General features: G+C 49.0%; 9 protein-coding genes across 9 annotated transcripts; 4 read left to right on the forward strand and 5 right to left on the reverse strand.

The window, feature by feature from the left end:
• Positions 1–4: 4 nt before the first annotated feature.
• Positions 5–1,897, reverse strand: FOBCDRAFT_228691 (glycoside hydrolase superfamily). Its single transcript, XM_059609789.1, has one exon. It carries the CDS (start codon positions 1,832–1,834, stop codon positions 50–52), a length of 1,785 nt encoding a protein of 594 aa, XP_059467727.1. The 5' UTR covers positions 1,835–1,897; the 3' UTR covers positions 5–49.
• A 615-nt stretch (positions 1,898–2,512) lies between these two features.
• FOBCDRAFT_228692 (general substrate transporter) lies at positions 2,513–4,390 on the forward strand. The gene has a single exon (XM_031189171.3). It carries the CDS (start codon positions 2,654–2,656, stop codon positions 4,298–4,300), a length of 1,647 nt encoding a protein of 548 aa, XP_031036436.2. The 5' UTR covers positions 2,513–2,653; the 3' UTR covers positions 4,301–4,390.
• A 314-nt stretch (positions 4,391–4,704) lies between these two features.
• On the forward strand, positions 4,705–6,432 carry FOBCDRAFT_228693 (uncharacterized protein). The gene has a single exon (XM_031189170.3). The coding sequence runs from the start codon at positions 4,712–4,714 to the stop codon at positions 6,254–6,256; it is 1,545 nt and encodes a 514-aa protein (XP_031036435.2). The 5' UTR covers positions 4,705–4,711; the 3' UTR covers positions 6,257–6,432.
• On the reverse strand, positions 6,421–10,167 carry FOBCDRAFT_277657 (CHAT domain-containing protein; the record flags this gene model as incomplete). The annotated part of the gene is made up of 1 exon (XM_031189169.2): positions 6,421–10,167. One exon carries the CDS (start codon positions 10,165–10,167, stop codon positions 6,421–6,423), a length of 3,747 nt encoding a protein of 1,248 aa, XP_031036434.2.
• Positions 10,168–10,676: 509 nt separating this feature from the next.
• On the reverse strand, positions 10,677–12,150 carry FOBCDRAFT_242338 (uncharacterized protein; the record flags this gene model as incomplete). The annotated part of the gene is made up of 3 exons (XM_059610476.1): positions 10,677–11,415; positions 11,474–11,775; positions 11,818–12,150. The coding sequence occupies 3 exons, from the start codon at positions 12,148–12,150 to the stop codon at positions 10,677–10,679; spliced, it is 1,374 nt and encodes a 457-aa protein (XP_059465549.1).
• A 906-nt stretch (positions 12,151–13,056) lies between these two features.
• FOBCDRAFT_296646 (uncharacterized protein) lies at positions 13,057–14,794 on the reverse strand (the record flags this gene model as incomplete). The annotated part of the gene is made up of 6 exons (XM_031189167.3): positions 13,057–13,562; positions 13,611–14,024; positions 14,070–14,307; positions 14,357–14,383; positions 14,429–14,660; positions 14,717–14,794. The coding sequence occupies 6 exons, from the start codon at positions 14,792–14,794 to the stop codon at positions 13,064–13,066; spliced, it is 1,488 nt and encodes a 495-aa protein (XP_031036432.2). The 3' UTR covers positions 13,057–13,063.
• A 1,162-nt stretch (positions 14,795–15,956) lies between these two features.
• Positions 15,957–17,393, forward strand: FOBCDRAFT_321671 (uncharacterized protein). Its single transcript, XM_054706410.2, has 4 exons — positions 15,957–16,266; positions 16,313–16,332; positions 16,377–16,960; positions 17,006–17,393. The coding sequence occupies exons 1-4, from the start codon at positions 16,059–16,061 to the stop codon at positions 17,385–17,387; spliced, it is 1,194 nt and encodes a 397-aa protein (XP_054562385.2). The 5' UTR covers positions 15,957–16,058; the 3' UTR covers positions 17,388–17,393.
• A 285-nt stretch (positions 17,394–17,678) lies between these two features.
• Positions 17,679–19,091, forward strand: FOBCDRAFT_321672 (uncharacterized protein; the record flags this gene model as incomplete). The annotated part of the gene is made up of 2 exons (XM_059612074.1): positions 17,679–18,255; positions 18,301–19,091. The coding sequence occupies 2 exons, from the start codon at positions 17,679–17,681 to the stop codon at positions 19,089–19,091; spliced, it is 1,368 nt and encodes a 455-aa protein (XP_059467728.1).
• Positions 19,092–19,206: 115 nt separating this feature from the next.
• On the reverse strand, positions 19,207–19,766 carry FOBCDRAFT_142714 (uncharacterized protein; the record flags this gene model as incomplete). The annotated part of the gene is made up of 3 exons (XM_059608146.1): positions 19,207–19,428; positions 19,496–19,573; positions 19,746–19,766. The coding sequence occupies 3 exons, from the start codon at positions 19,764–19,766 to the stop codon at positions 19,207–19,209; spliced, it is 321 nt and encodes a 106-aa protein (XP_059465550.1).
• Positions 19,767–20,478: the final 712 nt, after the last annotated feature.

Genomic DNA, 20,478 nt, shown 5'->3' on the forward strand with positions numbered 1-20,478 from the left:
ACAGTAGCATAGAAACACGCGCTTTGTATTCTGTATATCTATATCTTGACTAAGTGACCAAGTAAACCCTTCCTTCAAACGGCGATAAAACACCAGTCTGCTCTTTTCCAGCATGTGTAGACATGACAGGCACCAACTTCGCATTACTAACTTCAAGCTCTTCACCCGACAAAGCACTAAATGTCTTTTCCTCAGCAGTAAAGTTCAGAACAACAGCAACCTTGGAACCATCAACCTGGGACTCTTTAACAAAAGCATAAACATCAGGATCCTCCCTTCGAAGAAGTTTATAGTCTCCATACACTGTCAGATCAGAGAACTCCTTTCGGAAGTGCAGTGCTTTCTTCCAGAATGATAGCACGCTGTTTGAATCCTTCAGCTGAGATGCGACGTTGATCTCTCGTGATAGAGGATGGGCCTGCATCCAAGGCTCTTTGACGGGTTGGCCTGCCTTCTCGGCTGCTTCGGAGAAACCGCCGTGCTTGGTGTCACTCCAGCAAATAGGGATGCGAGCATGATCTCGAGCCAAGTGCTGAAGAGCGTTGAAAGCCTTGTCAATCTCTTGTTCGTCCTCGCCCGATCGCTCCTTGACCAAATCGAGAAACTGGTAACTCTCGATATCGACATAGTTCTCCAATGGGTAACTCTCCTTTGGTGCATTGACAGACCCGATTTCTTGTCCTTGGTAGACATACTGTGTGCCGCTCAAACAAGATTGCAGCAAAGCAAGAAGCTTGGCACCTGCGACTCGGTACTGTGGACTATCGTTTGTGAATCGTGATACAGAGCGTGCTTGATCATGATTCTCCATAAACACAGTCGTCCAAGCATCCGTTCCCTGAATCAGACTCTGTGTTCTACCAACAGCGTCTTTCAGCTGAGGAAGTGTATAATTCTTCGGTGTCGTCTCGTATTTATGCGTCTTTCCAAAACCGATATCTACGACGTCGAACTGGAATACCATGTTGAGCTGTTTCTCTTTCGCGCTGACGTATCGAAGGACTTTTTCCAGATCCGGTGTATGAGGAAGTTCACCAACTGTGATAGCCCCGTATCGCTCAAGGATCTCGTTCATCTCGCCGAGAAACTCGTGCATGCGAGGGCCGTTGCAGTAGAGAAGACCGGCAGGTTGGTATTTGGCTTTCGGGTCGGTGATGGGAGCATCGGGAAAGTCTTGGAGTTTGGAGTACATGTTGACGGTATCGACTCTGAAGCCATCGACGCCTCTGTCGAGCCAAAACTCCATCGACGAAGCATAAATCGCGCGACGAGTCTCTGGGTTCTCCCAATTGAGATCGGGCTGTTCTTTTGCAAAGAGGTGCAGGTAATACTCTCCGGTAGTCTCATCCCATTCCCAAACACTACCACCGCCGAAATTGGAGCGCCAGTTATTCGGGGGGAGGCGTTGACCTTCTGGAGAGTACTTGGCAGGTCTCCAGATGTACCAATCACGCTTAGGACTATCTTTGCTAAGTCTCGACTCTTCAAACCAAGCGTGTTTATCAGAAGTATGGTTAATCACAAGATCAAGCATAATCTTCATGCCCTTCTCGTGTGTTTTGCGGATCAACTCTTCCATATCCTGGAGAGTACCGTACGGAGCGTAGACATCTTCGTAATTGGAGATATCATAGCCCATGTCGACCTGCGGGCTGTCGTACATGGGACATACCCAGATGACATCAACGCCTAGGCTGGCGATGTAGTCTAGCTTGGATATGATGCCTTGGAGATCACCCATGCCATCGCCATTGGAGTCGCAGAACGATGCAGGGTAGATTTGGTAGATGATGGCCTGCTTCCACCATTGCTTTGAGCGTCTGCTGACAGTCATTTTGACGATGAAAATAAAACGAGAAACAAATTAATTGACAAACTTGCTCGATGCTGAGGAGAGAATGATTTGAGATGGATTTAAATATCGTCTGATGGTAATTCACCCGCATTCATCTTCCCCAGATCACGATTCTCTATTCCCCCGCACCATTCGGTCGGACCGACGAGTTATTTCCGCCAGTTAATGCAACCCATCCTTGTCTCAAAGTCAATGGTGTCTCAGACTCCAACGCCATTGGCCCAATCTCGGACCGACGAACACGGCTGAATCTTGATTGGCTCTTGACCGGTCCGACGAGAACTCCAGAGTCTAAACCCTAGTCTTCATCTCTCAATGGTTCACGAGCATCTGCTGATCTCCGCCACGTTTGTGTCTCAAGCGTCAATGCTCGGTCCGATGAGCGAACCCCAGATTTACATGATTGTCTCCCCATGGGGGAGGAGATACCTCCACTGCTAAACGATGTTGCTACGTCCTCCTGAGTCTCCTCCCCCATAGAGTTAACCTCCAAATGTGGCTTAAAGCCCGGCCCGACATGGCTTCATTTACCTCGAGATTCTAGACCACTCTGGCCTAGCACCGGTCTAATCACGGCCAACCCCGCGAAAGCAATCCCTTTGCGCTAGCAGCTGGTCCAAACTCTGCACCAAGATCTTGTTTTTCCAATCATTTTCGCTTCAAGACAGCTTCAACTCCTTGACCCATCACCAACTATAAGATGTCGCGTGTCGCTCGCTAACTCACATCCAGATCATCATCATCACTCTCATCTCACCTTCTCAGGTCTACTACTCTTCACTGATCCATCTTCTCACCATGTCTCCTGATAACAAGGTTGACAATGGCATCGCCCCCGTCGCGGTGCCAGTCGACGAGAACGTCGCTCATGAAGCTGCCGCTGCTACTGAGGCTGAGCACAACATGGGCTTGATACAGTCCTTCAAGCTCTACAAGAAAGCTTGTCTCTGGTCCATCTTTCTCTCCCTGTGCATCATCATGGAGGGTTTCGATGTTGTCCTCCTCAACAACCTCTTTGCTTATCCCCCATTCCAGAAGAAGTTTGGTGTCGAGCAGCCTGATGGCAGCTATCAATTGACAGCTGCTTGGCAATCTGGTCTCTCCAACGGAACTCTCTGCGGTCAAATCATCGGTCTCTTCATCAACGGTATCATTGCTGATCGCTTCGGTTATCGCAAGACTCTCATCGGTGCTCTGATCGGCTGCATCGGTTTCATCTTCATCATCTTCTTCTCCGAGACTCTGGTTCAGCTTCTCATTGGAGAGATCTTTATCGGTATTCCCTGGGGTGTCTTCCAGACCCTCACTACCACCTACGCCTCCGAAGTCTGCCCTACCCATCTCCGCGCCTATCTCACCACCTACGTCAACCTTTGCTGGGTTCTCGGACAATTCATCGCTTCTGGTGTTCTCCGCGCTATGGTCACTCGCACTGACGAGTTGGGATACAAGATTCCCTTTGCTCTGCAGTGGATGTGGCCTGTTCCTCTCATCATCGGAATCTACCTCGCTCCCGAGTCTCCCTGGTGGCTCGTTCGTCGCGGCCGCATCGAAGAGGCCAAGCGATCCCTCGAGCGTCTCACTGTCCGCAACAGCAACGTCGACTTCAAGCCCGATGAGACCATCTCCATGATGGTTCACACCAACGAGATGGAAAAGGAAGCTCAGGCTGGTACTTCATACTTTGATCTCTTCAAGGGTGTCAGTCTTCGCCGAACTGAAATTGTCTGTGTTACCTGGATGATTCAGACTCTCTGCGGTGCTACATTTATGGGTTACTCCACCTACTTCTACCAGCAGGCCGGTATGGCTGTTGAGAACAGTTTCTCCATGTCTCTTGGTCAATATGCCATTGGTGCTGTCGGTACCGTCTTCTCCTGGTTCCTCATGGGTTGGTTCGGTCGCCGAACTCTCTACCTCTATGGACAGCTTGCCATGTGCGTCTTCCTCTTGACCATCGGCTGTGTCGCCTTTGCTGGCCGTGACAACGTCGCTGCTCAATGGACCATCGGATCTCTTCTTCTCATCTACACCTTCACCTACGATTCGACCGTCGGACCCGTCTGCTACTCTCTCGTCGCTGAGTTGTCCTCCACCCGTCTCCGAACCAAGACTGTCGTCCTCGCCCGAAACACATACAACATTGTCGGAATCATGACCAACATCATCACTCCTCGCATGTTGAACCCTTCTGCTTGGAACTGGGGTGCCAAGGCTGGTTTCTTCTGGGCCGGAACTTGCTTCCTCTGTGCTGTCTGGACTTATTTCCGTCTTCCTGAGCCCAAGGGCCGAACCTATGGTGAGCTCGATGTTCTCTTTGAGCGTGGAGTTCCTGCTCGCCAGTTCAAGACTACCCAGATTGAGCGTCTTGATGCCGAGTTCCAGACTGGAAAGGAAAAGGCTAGTGCTGTGTACGTTGAAAAGGTGAACAGCAGTGCTTCTTAGATGGTTTAGAATGATAATTGTCAATGGATTGTTAGTGTTAGTGGTTCGTAGTTTGCTAGTACGAGAAGAGATAAATTATTGTTCAACATGCCCTCTATCATGTTCTGTGAAGTATCTGCGTAGGTGATTACTAACCAAAAGGTGAAACATTAGGCTGCCAACTCAGATAACCAGGACAGGATATTCTTTTTCACAATATAAGCATCTACCCAAAAACGTTCCATACTCTGTGACGTATCAAATGCCGGAACTACCCCAAGTAAATACTCCAGTTGAGGCTTGGCTCTAGACCTCAGCTCGCTTGCATGTGGCGATGTGGGGTTATACCAACAGACTTCATTAGCGTGATAAATCTCGTGCCTCTCGACTCCGCATCTCGTCTCGATCACTTCATTCCTCAATCAACAAACAATGAGCGGAAGAATCTCAAAAGCTTGCGATCCATGTCGCGTTCGCAAGGTCAAATGCAACGGCTCAGTCCCGTGTTCGCAATGTGGCCATCTCAACCTGGCATGCGTCTACTCCGCTGCAACCTCCAAGCGAAGACCAACTGTGCGAGGGCGATTGGTAGCGCAGATTCGAGAGGGGACAAGGCCTGATGATGCAAGGTCCAATTCGGCTTCTCCGCAGACTGATGATCCTTCGCCTGTCGCATATAATGCGATACCGACGAGTATTGGATCGGCGTACTCTTCGGACTTTTTTCTCAATCTGCTACTCGATTATGAACGCGTTGTTTTTCCCGTCAATCCAATTGTTCTCCCTTCGGAGATTGTGTCTGCAATTGAGGGGATGGACCAAAGCTTTGAGGATGCGGCGCTTGTGTACGCTTATGCTGCTGTCACTATCAACCTGACACAAACGTCTTGGGATTCGGAAGGCGAAGCACCGGTTAGGATCACAGAACTCATGAACCTGAGCTTCAAAGCGCATAGACAATCCGAGATGGGAGTTGGTATTCTTGGGAGATTACCAGTGACAGTCAAACGCATTGTCACCTGCGTATTCCTGGAGATTTGTCTCATGGCATTCAAGCGATTCGACCGCAGTTTTGTCATTCTTCGAGAGGCCATTGCAATGATTCAAATGCTCGACCTAGATCGATACAAAGATGCCTCACTAACCGACCACGAATTAGCCACTCGACAACGTCTGTACTGCGAGATTTCCATCCACGAACGTTTCCTCACAATAGTAGCTGGTCATCCTGCTATTCTTCCTCCGCTCAGCCCGAGTGTCCCGGCAACAGACCACGAACTTCCTCCTCACGTCAACGAAGGCTTCAATCGGCTGATTGAGTTATTTCACGTCTTGGATGATACGTTTCTGGCCCACTGGAGAGCTCAACAAGATCCACAGGTCACAGCTCCAGAAATGACTGCTGCATGGATTGAGCATAAACAAGCTCAACTTGACCAGGATGAGATTGATGCTGCAGAAACGGATAACGCGTTGGTATCGAGTGGCTGGGGTTTAACGGAGCTTCAGCATGTGGATCTGTTCATCACGCGGTTATGGATGAGAATTCTCGTCTGGCAGCTGGCATTATCTCAAGGCCTTTTACAGTCTGCACCACCGCAGAACTCTCATGAGGGCTTCTCGATGCATTTCCCCGCACAGCGACTATCGACTCAGCTCCGCAATGTGGTCCTTCGATTAGAGAGGGTTGAGAGTATAGGTCTGCATGGATCTGGGATTCTGCAGAAGCTGTTCGAGATTACGAGTACTGTGGCCGACGTGTTGGCACTACCGATTGGACCAGGCGAAGAACAGGATGCCGAAGCGAGAGTTGAGGACTTTTTGTTCCTTGTCACCTTTCTTTTGAGTTTTGATAGGATTCATCAGAACCAGAGGGAGTACTTGAAGGAGAAGTTGAGTGCGCTTCAAAGGGAACAATCAGGGTTTCACAATCTGGCTACATATAATCCGGACGGTTGGTGCGATCAGCAGCAATAGTACGAAGTTGATGTAGGAATACCAGTTGACAGCGTCATGTATGATATTCTGCTGAATGATCATGACCTGAGTGCCCAGGCGCAATGCTGAGCCAATATTGGATTTGCATCAATCACAAATAAAAGCTATGCAAAGTGTTCGTCACAATGTGAATAAGAAGTAAATCACACGCCAAAATGAACATAAGGGACCCAATGCAATGGGCTGGTCTCGTCGTCACACGCAATAATATCTCTCGGCCTTCGATCACCATCAGTTGCACTCCTGGCTACCGAGTTCATTGGCATGTTCCGCCATCGATCTCGTAGCTGTCGAGTTGCGTTGTGCAACCCCTCGCACACCGATTCATCGGTCATAGATCCATCCCTCATACCTTCATACGTTATCCTCGCCATATCCACACACAGCTCATCATTAACCTCCCACAAAGTACCAATAACATGCCGAAAGCCCGCCAATTGACAAGCGCTGACTAGATGGATGCTCTCGTCGACGAATCTCTTATCCCTGATCCGGCCCGTCCCGCATGCAGATAGGTAAGCAAGAAAGGGCAAATGCTTACGGAGGTTTATCTCAAGAAGATTCGCGACTGTAAGAGGGTTTTCCTTTCCATCTTCCAGAAGCAGACGGCTTCTCATTGGATCGTGACCGTCTGTATGACCATGACCAGCGAAATGAAACACCTTGCATTGCGGCAAGTGTGCCATGATGTCATGCTTGTGCTGTCCTGGCTCGATAGGTTCCAGTTGCATCGTTTTGACCAAGTCGCGGATTACCTCTATCTCTCTGGCTGCGAAAGGAAGGCTAGTCTGCTCTGGCGTGTGCTTCATAGCGACGAGAAGAGCCTGGGCCGGGGCTGATGCAGCTACTTCATGACCACGTCGTCGACTCTGTATGATTGTCTTAATAGAGGAGCTGTATGATGACATGACCCTGTCCAGTACGTTGGCTGAACCAGTGGAAGGGTCGTTGTGGCGGCCAGCGGCATGAAGTGGGAACTTGGTCATGATGCCTGTGGCAACCCACCATATGCGCGGCCATTTCTCGAGCGACGGATCGTGACGCTGAGTAAAGCCCAAGGCATCGAGAATCTGGTGGGCGACCGTGTCCCAAAGCCATTCCAGGGTCTCAATCTTCCCGGGGTCACGATTCCGTGCTTCTTTCTCCATATCCTTGGGCAACTGCACAGATCGTATCTGGTGCTGCTCCACGAGTATGGCATCGCAACGGTACTCACTGGTATTTATGACGACTATGGGACCGCAGCTCGCAGAAGCCTTCAACTCTGCTTCGCTCGGGGCAGCCAAGAAGTCCTCAAATCCAGGCTGTCTCTGAATCTCAGCAATCACCTCATCGAGTTTATTGCCGGCGTCGTAGCGCCGAGTCGCTCTAGCTTGATGGTTAAACCCGCCGTGGTCATCCTGATTGAAGGTATGACGCGCGACTGGAGGGTCCAGCTCGTCTCGAAGGCTGACAAATCGCTTTGCAAGTTCGGGATACCTGGCCTGCAGCTCTATGACATCCGTCCGCATCTCCTCCAGCGACGTCGCAAGCACCCCGCGACCCTGCTCGAGGAACTTCAGTGCAGCAGTCGGACCGCTTCCAGCATTCAAAGCCGCCGCTGCGGCATTGGAGGCTAGGCCAACGACCTGGCCGAGCAGATGCTGCTTGTCTGGGTTTTCGAGAGACCGCGCTGTCAGTTTTGGTATGAGACTGACGGCAACTTCTAGAGCGTCGCATACTTGTTGCCAGTCCGAAGTGGTGCTGCAGATCTGAAGAATTGCTATACCACCTGCTATGCGATCGATGGCAGGAGAGCTTGGGTCACGGAGGGCTGTTTGGAACTGAGAGAGAGCTCCTTCGTGGTCAGCAGAATCGCGTGTTCTCGCGTACCTGTGATCAAGGCTGGTGCCGAGGTTGACGAGATACCTAGCCCTTTCGGGGTGACTCTCTGGCGCCTTGCTGACAGCCTCTTGCAAAACTCGTATAGCCTCGTCAAGATCGATCCTCGTATCTTGTCTTTTGTATCTTTCCATGAGCCAGATACCGAGGCTATTCAGATACGCAGGCCTTTTTGTGTGGACACTTGGTGTTGCATTAACTGCTCCACTGGCCGCTTCGATAATATTGTCGAGATCAGACATCGAGCCTGCGCCCTCCCTGGAGTATCTATCTCCTAGTCGTATTGCGAGGCCCTTCAGATACATTGCCCTATTAGGGTGACCGCTTGGAGTCATGTTGACTGCTTCCCGTGCGACTTGAATAGCCTCGTCGAGGTCGGCTGTTTTATTCATCCTGGTGTACCTATCGCCAAGGGATGCTCCAAGATTATGCAGAAACAGCGCTCTACTGAGACTGATCTTTGGAGTCATCTCAACCGCTCGCCTTGTCATCTCGATGGCGCTTTCAAGGTCGTTTGTCGCGTTGACAGAGGTATATCTGGCTGCCAGTCGAACACCGAGGCTATTCAAGAGCAGAGCCTTGCCTAGGTGGTTCTCTGGCATCATATCAACCGCTTGTTGCAGAATGCGAATAGACTCATCCAGATATGCTTTGGTTCCCTCTACGTCGTACCTGTCTCCGAATCGGTTGCCAAGGCTGAGCAAGCACATAGCGTTCGTGACGGGATCGGCCGGTGATAGGCTGATTGCTTCCTTTGTAGCTTCAATGGCGTTCTCAATATCCGCGGTGTCTCCGGTCATTGAATATCTCTCCCCAAGTCGATTCCCCAAGTTACATAGATATGTGACCTTGTCTGCCGTTACTTTCGTTGTTTCGATTGCTTCCTGGGTGACTCGAATGGCTTCTTCAATGTCTGCGCTGGTGTCTTCCCTCAAATAACCCTCACCGAGACGAACACCAAGGTTGCTAAGCCAACTGGCTCGGTCTGGGTGATCCGTCGTTACCAAATCGATCGCTTGTCTGATAAGCCAAAGACACTCTTTGAGATCGGTTGTTGCTCCTGTTTTGGAGTACATGCGTCCAAATTGATTACCAAGGTCGTGCATGTAAATCGCCCGCTTTTTCGAGTCTTCCGGGATCAGATCAATGGCTTCCCTGAAGGCAAAAATCGCATTTTCAATATCCGAATCTGCACCAGTTGTGGAGTATAGATCCCCAAGTGCCAATCCTAGATTGCTTAAATACATTGGCAGGTCGGGATCGTCGGATGGCGTTGTATCAACTATATCCTGAGCAACTCGGATGGACTCTTGGAGATCATCCACTCTCCCTGTTCTTGAGTATCGCCGCCCCAGCTGGATGACTAGAGTATTCAAGTATAGATCCCGATCCGGGGAGTCGTCTGGTGTTAGGTAGATGGCATCTCGTATGATACCCAGAGCATTTTCCAGGTCGGCACCGTCTCCTGTCCTCGTATATCTATCCCCAAGACGAAGCGCAAGACTGTTCAGGTACATGGGCAGGTCCGAATAATCTTCTACAGCTGCATCAATGGCTTGCTGAGTAATGTAGATAGACTCGTTGAGATCCGCCATTTTGCGAGTCTGAGCGTATTGGTCGGCGAGCGCAGTACCAAGATTGTTCATGTACATAGCTCTATCAGGATCATCGCTGGGAGTGATCTCTAACACTTCCCGCATGATTATAATAGCATCTCTCAGATCACTAATTTCTTCTATCACAGAATATCTCTCTGCGAGTCGGATTCCGCAATTGCTCAAGCGCCCAGCCCTGTCTGGGGAATCCACTGGTGTCATGTTGACAGCTTCTCTACTAATTTTGATGGCTTCTTCGAGATCGGCTGGGTTTCTTGTTATGGAGAATCGGTCTCCAAGTGCGACTCCAAGATCATCTAGATAGGCAGCCCTGTCATGGTGATCCCGTGGCATCTGATCTAGAGCTCTTCTCGCGTCTCGGATCACTTCGTCGATCTCGCGAATGTCGGACATTTTGCCTGAAGATACACGGATACCTGCTGCTGAAAGGATCTCTTGTCTGATGAAATGACGACTGAGAGGTTGGACCAGTTGTCTTACTGGGGCGTGAAAAGCATGTAGGCCAAAGTCTCAACTCGGGTGGAAACCCACAGCTGTGGATGCTGTATTGTCGGGATACTGTTTGATCTTCCCACGGGGACATGAGTCCTAGGAGTCCTAGATAAGAGCCACGGCCCAAGTTGGGGACTTGCGTCCCAACGTTGAGTGAACCCTCTAACAATCAGCACTAATGCACGTAAGCCGCCACATAATGTAGAAATGGTCGGTAGAGGGAGATGTCAGAGGAAGTCGCTAGTAGAAAAAATACTAACCTATGTTTTTACAAGGTTATAATTTGAGCAAGGCGAGGTGAAGAAAGCAGACGTTCTCATTATGCACAGGAGAAGCCACGCAATAGTTCTAGCTGCCACCTATGTCGTCTTTCGTCCAATCGTTCTCAATGATACTCATAGATAAGCCAATCAGTCAAGTACTTCAATAACCTCACGAGCACCTCGAATGCCAGATCTAATAGCCCCCTCCATATACCCCTTCCAAACAACAGAAGTCTCAGTGCCGATGAAGTGAATGCTCTTGAAGGGATCACGAATAGACTTTCCAGCACCAGTCAGCAGTCCAGGCTTCATCACTGGGCTAGGTCCACCCAAAAACCAAGGATCCTTCAGCCAGTCCTTCTCCATGATGTCAATAGGCTCAGGGACTTTGTCGACAACTGTACCAAAAGCATCGTCGAACTGCTTCAGTACTGTATCTTTGCGGTCTTGTTCAGACAGCTGAGACCACTCTCGTCCAGGCTGGCCAACGTGGAAGCAAGTGATGCTGTACTGCTTATCCTCAGGAACACAGGTATCTCGAGTAAACGAGATGAGACCATCCATAGACGTCAGTACACCAGAGAGATTAGCATTACGCCACCAAGGCTCGTCAAACACCAAGATGGACTTTGAGTAGTAGCCGAGTTCAGTAGAGTAACCAAGCTCTTTCTTGGCCGGCGGCAGATGAGGCTCAAAGTCGATTTTGGGATAAAGAGATGTCGGAACCGAAAGAATGACTTTCTTAGAGTGATATTTATGACCGCTCTTCGTCTTAACGGTACATCCCTTCTTATCTTGGGTAATTTTGACCACGGGAGAGTTGAGTTTGATGTTCTTCTTGGAGAGCTTAGCAGCTAGCTTAATTGCAAACCTCTCATTACCTGGTCTATTAGCTCAAGTTCAAATCGGATGCAAGGGACTCACCCTGGCGATTACGCAAGTACTGGCCGCCATCCTTTCTGTCGGAGGATATGTTTGCAAGACCAGTTCCGCTCTTGATATAATTAATGAGAAACAAAGCACTAAGCTCATTCGCTTCGACGCCAAGGAGATCCCGGGTCAAAATCGCCACAAGAACCTTAGCAATGCCTTGACCAAATTCTTTGCTAGCAAACTCCAGAGCTGTCATGGAATCAAGCTTCTCAGCATCGGGGCCGAGGTGAGGGTGTTCAAGATTAGATCGATCAACATATTCTTGCAGTTTCGTCAAGATCACGACAATTTCAGCGAGTTGCTCATCCGTAAACTTGAAAGTCAGACAAGTACATCAATACTCAAACAAACTTACATCTCCAAATTGACCGTAGGGAATGGCATGCGTAGTTCCATTCGACTGATCGAGTGACAGTCCCTCGGTTCGTTGGACGACAAGGTCAAAGCCGAATTCCTGGGCCAAGGCGTACATCTCTTTTTGGCTGCTGTCATTTATCCATGCAGCACCTAGATCGACTATTCCATCGCTTTTCGAAGAACTTGGGACAGAGAGAGTTTTGCCGCCGACCCGATCATTGGCTTCGAGGACGATGTATGAGAGACCGGCTTTGTCGAGGTCTACAGCTGCTTGGAGGCCACTGAGACCGGCGCCGATAACAATAACGTCAACAAAGGAAGAAGGAATCATTATGATAGTATTCTTGTTTCTGTTGAATTGAGTTTACTTAAAGATTCGGCCACTATCTATATATACTCAGAAGTGTCATCTTATTCATCGATTCATGATGCATCGGGATGAATCCGCGAGCTGTCCATAGCCTCAATGACGGTGGCCGCGGGAAATCTCTTGGCTCCGTCCATTGTCCGCGGTTCCCGAATGCGAGTCTTAGAAGTACAGAATGCGAGTGATCGTCATCGATCAAGAAATCTCATGTCAGCAACTCGCTCTTTTGTCCCGTTTTGGAAGTGGATTTGCCTGTACGATATCACCAATCAAAAATGCCATCCATGTCCCAGGGGACCAATCATAGCCCGACTCCAGCAGGTAATGACGAAGGTGACAGAACATCTCATAACTGGAATAAGAACGCTAGATAACGTTAAAAACATGCTTATTACACGCACTACAGATATACCCAGAGTATTGAAGTGCACGTAATGCGTAGATCTATCGAGTTGGAGTGACGATAGAGCAATTCAAGTTGTACTTTTACAGTAATGCTTAATACACTGCTTGGATTCTGCTCCAACGTCAACAAAGGCGCGCACCAATATGCCGGCACTGCATACTCGAAGCAAAAAGAAGCTTTGCCAGAGTGAGAACGCAAGTTTTCAAAACAAAAAATAACTATCACTACGTTTTGACACTACACCACTCTCGTCTTCGACTCAGCGTAGTGGGTAATCAATCATCTGTAAAGTATTGTCTTACCCTGTATTGCGCTATCATGATTGGTGCCAGGACCCCTGTTAGGAGAGACACAGAGCCAACGCGAGGCGCATACCGACGGCACAGTAATTATGCGGCTCACAAGTCAATTAAAACGAATGAGGCGTATAATGTTCGCATTCACATTCCTATTGAAAACTACAACTGTACTTTAAGCAACCTTGGAGATCTTGAATCCACCAGGTAGTCTAGTCTGGAACACTCCCTTGGGATCATACTTCTTGGCAACCTTGCGGATGAACTCAACATTCTTAGGGCCATAAGTAGAGAGAGGATCCTGGGTAAAGTCGGCGTAGTTGAGATACTCCCAGTCAACAGCAGCACCCTGGTCGATACTGTACTGCTTCATCGTCTTGCGGAAGCGAACCATACGCTCACGAGCAATCTTCTCTTGCTCGACGCCGTTGATCATCAGCTGTACCTGGAACATGACGGCGTTGTCCTTCTCGCGGTCAAGACCAACGACGTTGCCGCCTCGCTCGAGGGAGTGCTTGGAGAAGATGGTGGGGATGGCCTGGAAGATGGCGTGGCAGATAAAGTCACCGTCGGGGGATTGAGCCTTCCAGTCGCTGACGAATTGCTTGTGCAGCTCCAGAGCCTTCTTGTACAAGCCGAGTTTGTTCTTGAAGGTGATGGCGAACCAGACGTTGCTAACAGCATTAGTATCGATGTCAGACAGAAGAGGTAATGGTACTTACCGGTATCCAGCAACAAGCTCAAGCTCAATCGTCATGTTGCGATGAGTATCCTTGCGCAAGTTGGACGTCTCGTAAGGAATCTTCCAGAACTCGTCCAAGGCCTTTGGAGCGACAGCACCAGTTGTATCCTCGTACGAAACAGTGATGCCAATCTTTCCAGCCTGAGGAGTGTAACTCCAGAAAGGAATGACAGATCCATCCTGGTAGTTCACGATATTATCGGTCCAGTCTTTGTATGCTTGGACGTGCGCATCGGTGGTTTCTTCGGCCGAGTAGGTGACTAGGCCGCCCCAGAGGAGAGGAGCGTCGAAGGCCTGAACGTCGAAGCGGGTGACGATACCAAAGTTGGCTGAGCCGCCTTTAAGGGCCTTCCATAGGTCGGCGTTGTTGTCCTTGTTGGCATTGACGATGCGTCTGATGAAGCATTAGTGGACGTCGCTATGGCGTGTGTGTACATACCCATCACCGAGGACAACCTCAAAGTTGACGACCTGGTCACAACCAAAACCCCGACGGGCAGTATAAAAGGTATTGCCACCGCCAGTCAAGAAGCCAGCGACACCAACAGTCGAAGTGCGGCCACCTGCAGCAGTAGCACCATATGGTTCAAGAGCCCCATAGACATCTCGCCAAATAGAACCAGCCTGGATCTGAGCGACCTTCGTATTCTTGACATACGTAGTCTTGTTCATCAATCCTGTGCATGTTAGTTGTTTCATGTTGAACCAATCGCAAAGACAACTCACCCATGTCAATAGTGACACCATTGTTAACTGCAAGCAATTAGACAAACTTAATCAAGCGAGCATCCAACTCACTGTTATTCGCCGCCCAAACGGTGTGTCCACCGCTTCGAATCGCGAAATTACACTTTGTATCAGATGTCAAAGTCTTGATAATCGTAGATACATCCTTGGCACTCTCGGGCTGAACGATACAGTAAGGCTCCAGCTGTGACGACACGGAAAAGTACGACTCAGTGCGGGTCTTGTAGCCGTTACTATTGGGGTAGTAAACGTGCTTCAGACCCTTTGCTTCAAGTGAGGCACACTGAAACGCGAAAAGTCAGTGACATTTTCTCCTGGATGCGACAGAAATAGGCTTACGCAGGTCTCCATGGCTACAGCGGGTAAAGCAGCGAGGAGGGCTGATGCCCAAGCCAAGACTGAGGCACTCGTCTTCATGATTGCGATGAAACGGGATTATGGGATGTCACCTTGGGGGGAGAGAAGCTCTGAGAACACAAGTCTGTGCGGGAACTTGGGTACTTTTTGTTGACGGGCAAGATCGTCTTGTGCAGAAGCGGCTGAGGAATTGGCGGGTTCGTGCGTCCCTGGTTCTTGGGGGAAAATCACGCAGATGGAGTCGAATGCTTGGGGGGAAGGGGGGATGCGATTGGTTCGTCAGATGGGCTGGAGGTTGGATTTGGTAAGGAATTCATGGCATTACTCGATTATGCATGTTGGTTGATCCTGCATAGATGATCTTGATCGTTTTCGGCCATGACCCCGGGATTAACATGGTTCATTACGCGGGCGAGCAGGCAAGGCCCAAGGTAAAGACGGTAAGCATCCAGGCAGACAGTATGAAGTCCAATGTGTGATACGGAGAACATGAGTTGGTGTAGGTTATCTGATCGACAATGCTCTGACAGCTTCACAATCGGGGCACCAGTTTACTTCCATCATGTCTTAGATTGACGAGATGTCAGTGCTAAATCAAGCTTAAGACCAATCGATGTCATGCTTCTGACCCTAAAAGCTAGCTCGATGTCTGCGTTGACAATGGATTAACGAGACTCTAAATAGATACGACCCAAATCTCGGTGTACCCAAGACGAAAGTTTTCAGGGGAACCATTGTTCCCTCAATCAGCGGCACATGCGAACGACTTTGCATTCTGCAACCCTCAGGGGATATTATCCGAGCGTTACATCGGCAGTTGGGGCTGTCGGTTCGCGGTCAACCATAAAAGGCGGGGATTCATGACGATCTCTGATCTCGAGTCATGACCCTTGTTCACAGCCCGTTACAGCGCGGAATTACCGTGAGAACAGACCAGCCAAAAACCGTGTTTTCTTCAAGTCTAGACTCGTTATGGAAGGCCGGCATAACTAATTCTCTCTACCCGGACGGCCCGTCAAGTTTGACATTTTATTTTTTCCCTCTAATCTCGCCTGACGTTTCCCCAATAATTAAGGTTCAACCCCAGTAACGTCTTTGTCGTCTCTTTTCTCACACATGGATGCTGTGCCCCTTTGCGTAGTGATCACCAAATCACGTTCAGATGTATATCAGTAGAGGATGTGACTGTAGAGACTTACACGATTTGATGCCCAAGTTGACACCTAACGATTTTGCGTCTCATTATTTTGCATTTCATCCCGTCATGTCGTTCTGAGTTAAACTGCGCGAGAATAAACTCTCGGCCGATTGAAAGTTTGCTACAATGTCGTTTCCTGTCGTCAATGGTGTTGAGGTTGCAGTGCCGCCCCCAACGGGGTACAGAGTTGACTTTGAGAACCCGGAGACTGATGCGTCGATGGTGAGGAATGCGTATTGGATTTTTGGACTGGAGTTTGCGATAGCAACGGCATTTTTGGGGCAGCGGATGTATACGAATGCAGTGATTTTGCGAAAGTTCCTGATTGACGATTGTAAGTTGTGCTTTTACGTGCGTGGGCTCATACTAATTGCTTGCAGATTTAATTCTTTTCGCTTGGGTACGAGAACCAGTCCGCTTCAATGACACTGACTAACCATTTAGGTCCTTTCTATTGCGGCTCAATCATGTCTGCTCAATGCATACAGTCGCAAACTACTCGGCGTCCATGCATGGGAGATGCCAATCGACAGCAACACCGAGGCTAACCTACTCGTTATGTGTACAACACTGACGTACATCCCGACGACAATCCTCTCGAAGCTGACGCTCTGCTTCTTCTACTACCGCCTCTCGCCGTCTCTATGGTACCAATACTCGGTCTATTTCACCGGTTTCCTCTGCAGTGCTAGTCTCGTCGGCATCTGGTTCAGTGTTCTGTTTGCTTGCAAGCCTATCGCTGCGGGATGGGATGTTAGGATGTCAGTTGGAGCTACTTGCATCAACCGTCCTCCCATTTATATCACCCAGGCTGCCTTTGGTTGCATCACTGATGTGATGCTGCTGGTGTTACCCATTCCAACTGTCATCGGTCTACAAATGTCTACTCGACAGAAGCTTGGTCTTGTCGGACTATTCGCTATTGGTTCCATCACTCTCATCACGTCCATTGTCCGACTGGTCCTCCTGCTGCCGAGCTTGTCAAATCCCGATCAAAGCTGGTCATTGGCAGAAGGTTGCCTTTGGGTGTAAGTCCTCAATCTTCTTTCATGTAACCCAGCTGACCCAGACAGCATCATTGAAGCCAACCTTCTCATTATGTGCGGCTCCCTCCCAACACTTCGTGTCTTTCTCAAGAACGTCGCTCCTCGAGTTCTCGGCGACAAAAGCACCCGAAAGGGCAGTGAGGAACAAAGTGGAAGCGCCAACTTTGGTCTCCATACCTTTGGTGGTTCAAATGGTCCCCGACGCAAGTTTGACACGCTCGTGGAGCTGGAACACGATACTCACTTCAACAGAGTAAGCCTGCGACCTGAAGGCATGGGTAAGACGGATGTGAATATTTATACTGGACGGTCGGATGAGTCTGTGGAGAATAATGCAACGGGGGATAATGATAGTGAGGACGGGATACTGCAGACGCGCACTACGACTGTTCAGTATACGAATATGTAGCTTACGATGGATGAAAACTGTAATAATAATTGAATTAGACCCTGTCATGAGCAGGTCTAGCTTTCTAACCACCAGCGATGGCGAAGTGTATATTGCCCAAATGTGTTAACTTGTGTTCTTTACCTTTGCGTTGGGGCTGAAGCCTCTCAACCCCTGGTCTGTTTGGCTTATCTGCGTCAGTCCTTATCTGGTCGGCGGCTCGACCTTAAATTAGCAACGTGAAGCGGGGTTCAGAAGCTGAGACAACGACTCAGCTTCGACAATTCCTCACAGGACAAATATTCAATCAACATGACATACACGCGTATTGAGATCGACCCTGAGGGTGATACTCTCATAATCCTTCCAGTCAAGCCTGCTTCTACTCAATCTGAGACTCCAGACCCTCCTATTGAGAAGCATTTCCTCTGTTCCAAGAAACACCTGACCCTTGCCTCTCGTCGGGCAGCAAAGCTCTTCTCAAGCCAGTTCAAGGAGGCTTCGGTCGAATCTGATGGTCTTTATCACTGGAAGTTTGAAGGTATCTTTAACGCTGAAGCATTTGAGCTTATCTTGAAGATCATCCATGGCAAGACACGTGATGTGCCCCGCAATGTCAAGCTGGATCTATTAGCCGACATTGCGACGATCGTCGACGATCTAGAGTGCCATGAGGCTGTGGCGTTCTTCAGCACGAACTGGCTCTTTGGATGGCCAGTTGGATGGCCCAGCACTGAAGAGTTGAGGGACAAGCCATTGGCTCAACTGATCCTAGCATCCTTCGTCTTTGAGCACGCGTCGCTTTTCCAGACCTACACCAAAATGGCTATAAGACACAACATCGACGTCATTTCGACTTATGAATTGCCAATCCGGGCGGATGTTTCTGGTATGTCAGCTAGTAAAAGTTCATGACCTCAACTGACGATTCAAGATAAAATCGAAAGCACCAGAATCGACATTCTGCAGCGTCTTGTCGATGGGTTAGAAAACCTTCAGACCAAGATCCTTGCAGGCAAAGTGGGCTGCAATGAAGCGTGCCGAGCCATGTTACTGGGAAGTTTGCTGCAAGGAATGAAGAAGTCTGGAGTATACCCCCGCCCGTCACCGCCATTCCCCAAGCTATCCCCCGACGCTGTTCTCGCATCGTTGGCAAACGTGCAGTCGCCAGCCTATTTCGGACCGCAAAGCCAAGGTCGTCTCCTCAACTATTCTGGCAGATGGAACCTTGATCCTACATCTCCGAACCTCGTGTCTGGGGGTCTTCTTGGATATCAATCTGTTCTTGTCCAGGATCAACCAAAGCCTGCACCAGCTGGGACCAATGCTCCTTCTGCATCAACACCTCAGCAGACTCCTGGCGCCGGTGGGCTCACTCAGCCTTCTGGTGGTCTTTTTGGTAATAGCAGTTCTCCTCAAAACACCAACACTCGACCATCGTTCAACTTTGGTCGCCCCTATCCCTCTTCTGGTGATCTTTCTGGTACATCTACTGTGTCTCAGAACACCAAAAGTCCTCAAGTATCTTCTCAGTCTGGAACTAAAGGTATATTTGGTAACATCAGTTCTAATGCTGGGATCACTCCCCCAACGGCAGAGACCCCAGAGCAGCCTGGAACAATCGTTAGGCATAACTGCCGCCTGAAGGACCTTATTGAGCCCTTGGTAATGGCAGCTGAAAAGGAAATCACAGGGCTGAAACTTGCAGACTTCCCTCGACCGTAGTGGTATAATAGCTATGCAGAGAGGGTGGATAGGGGCAATCCATATTATTTAGCCTCTGGCTCGTGACGAATTCTAGTTGATGTTAATATTTTTCTAAAACTCCCTGCTAGAGACTCTATTTCACCAAGAATCGATGTTTGCACGCTGCTCTGAGGTAGATCTGGCCAGCTTGGCGAAGCATTTGCATAGCCGGCATGTAGAGTATATCCACGACAGTAAACTCTGCACCGCCGAGATAGTCCTGAGTCGCAAGAATCCTGTCAAGGACGTCAAGCTTGGCGTGAAGCTTTGTAACCCTGGTCTGGGTAGCAATATCATCGGAGAGATGCCCATGGCCCTGTAAATGTCAGTGAAAGTGACGTCAGACAATGCACCAAACCTACGAGTTGAAGAACTTGAGGTACAGAACTTGAGGTACAGAACTTGAGGTACAGAACTTGAAGCGCGGCGTCAAAGACTTGAGAGTATTCCACCGACGCAAACTGTTCGAAAAGAGCCCAGCCTTGAACATCGTCAACGGCTGAAGAAGGTCATTGCCTTGATCGCGGTATTTGGAGGAAAGATAGCGGGCGATTGCTCGGGATTCTGCGGCTAGTTGGATTATGGCTAGAGAAGAGTGGCTGCATAATCGTGTTCCAGCCAGTAAGTGCATACCATATAGACGGAGTGAACCATCTTCGAGAGCAGGAATTTGGCCAAACAGCATCATTTCCTCATAAGGAGGATTCTAACAACAATTTTCAGATCAAGAAAGCTGTAGAAGAAAAGAAGTACCGTTTGTTCTCCGGCAATGAAGTTCACATTTATAAACTCATAGTCGATGCCTTTCTCTGCCAGGACGAGCAGAACGCGTCGGGTACATAATGAAGCCGGATGACCATAGAGCTTGATAGCCATGATGAATTTGGAAATAGTAGTTACTCTTTCTGTCCAGGAGAAACGCTTTGGAACTGTAGAAGTGAAGCTATAACTCCAGTTCTGGCATTTTTATGTCTTCGATATGGCTGATCTCAATTGGTAGGGTGCTTCTTGTTTCTACAAATTCAAGCTGATAAACTTGTGAACAACGAAAAACGAATGCTCGGGGTTAAGGTCGGCATTAGTCTCAGTGATTGCCAATGGAAGAGTCTAAGATAGCTTGTCGATGGCTGTATTTACAATCACAGACATCAACTTTGTCCGGCCATGTCTATGCTCAAATGCTCAGGTTTCTCTTATTCCTCGTTTTTAAGGTATAAAGTAAGTGCTGCAATGGTTACGAAGAGGTTAATAGTAATTAAAGAGTCTTGATAAGAAGAAGTTCTTCAGGCTATGTAGTAGATAAATAGCCTTAGGCTGGAAAGTTCTATCATTCAACATCTACGTGCTTACCTTTGTTGACCACAGG

This window comes from Fusarium oxysporum, chromosome VIII (assembly GCF_013085055.1).
Source record: "Fusarium oxysporum Fo47 chromosome VIII, complete sequence".
NCBI classification, from domain to species: domain Eukaryota; kingdom Fungi; phylum Ascomycota; class Sordariomycetes; order Hypocreales; family Nectriaceae; genus Fusarium; species Fusarium oxysporum.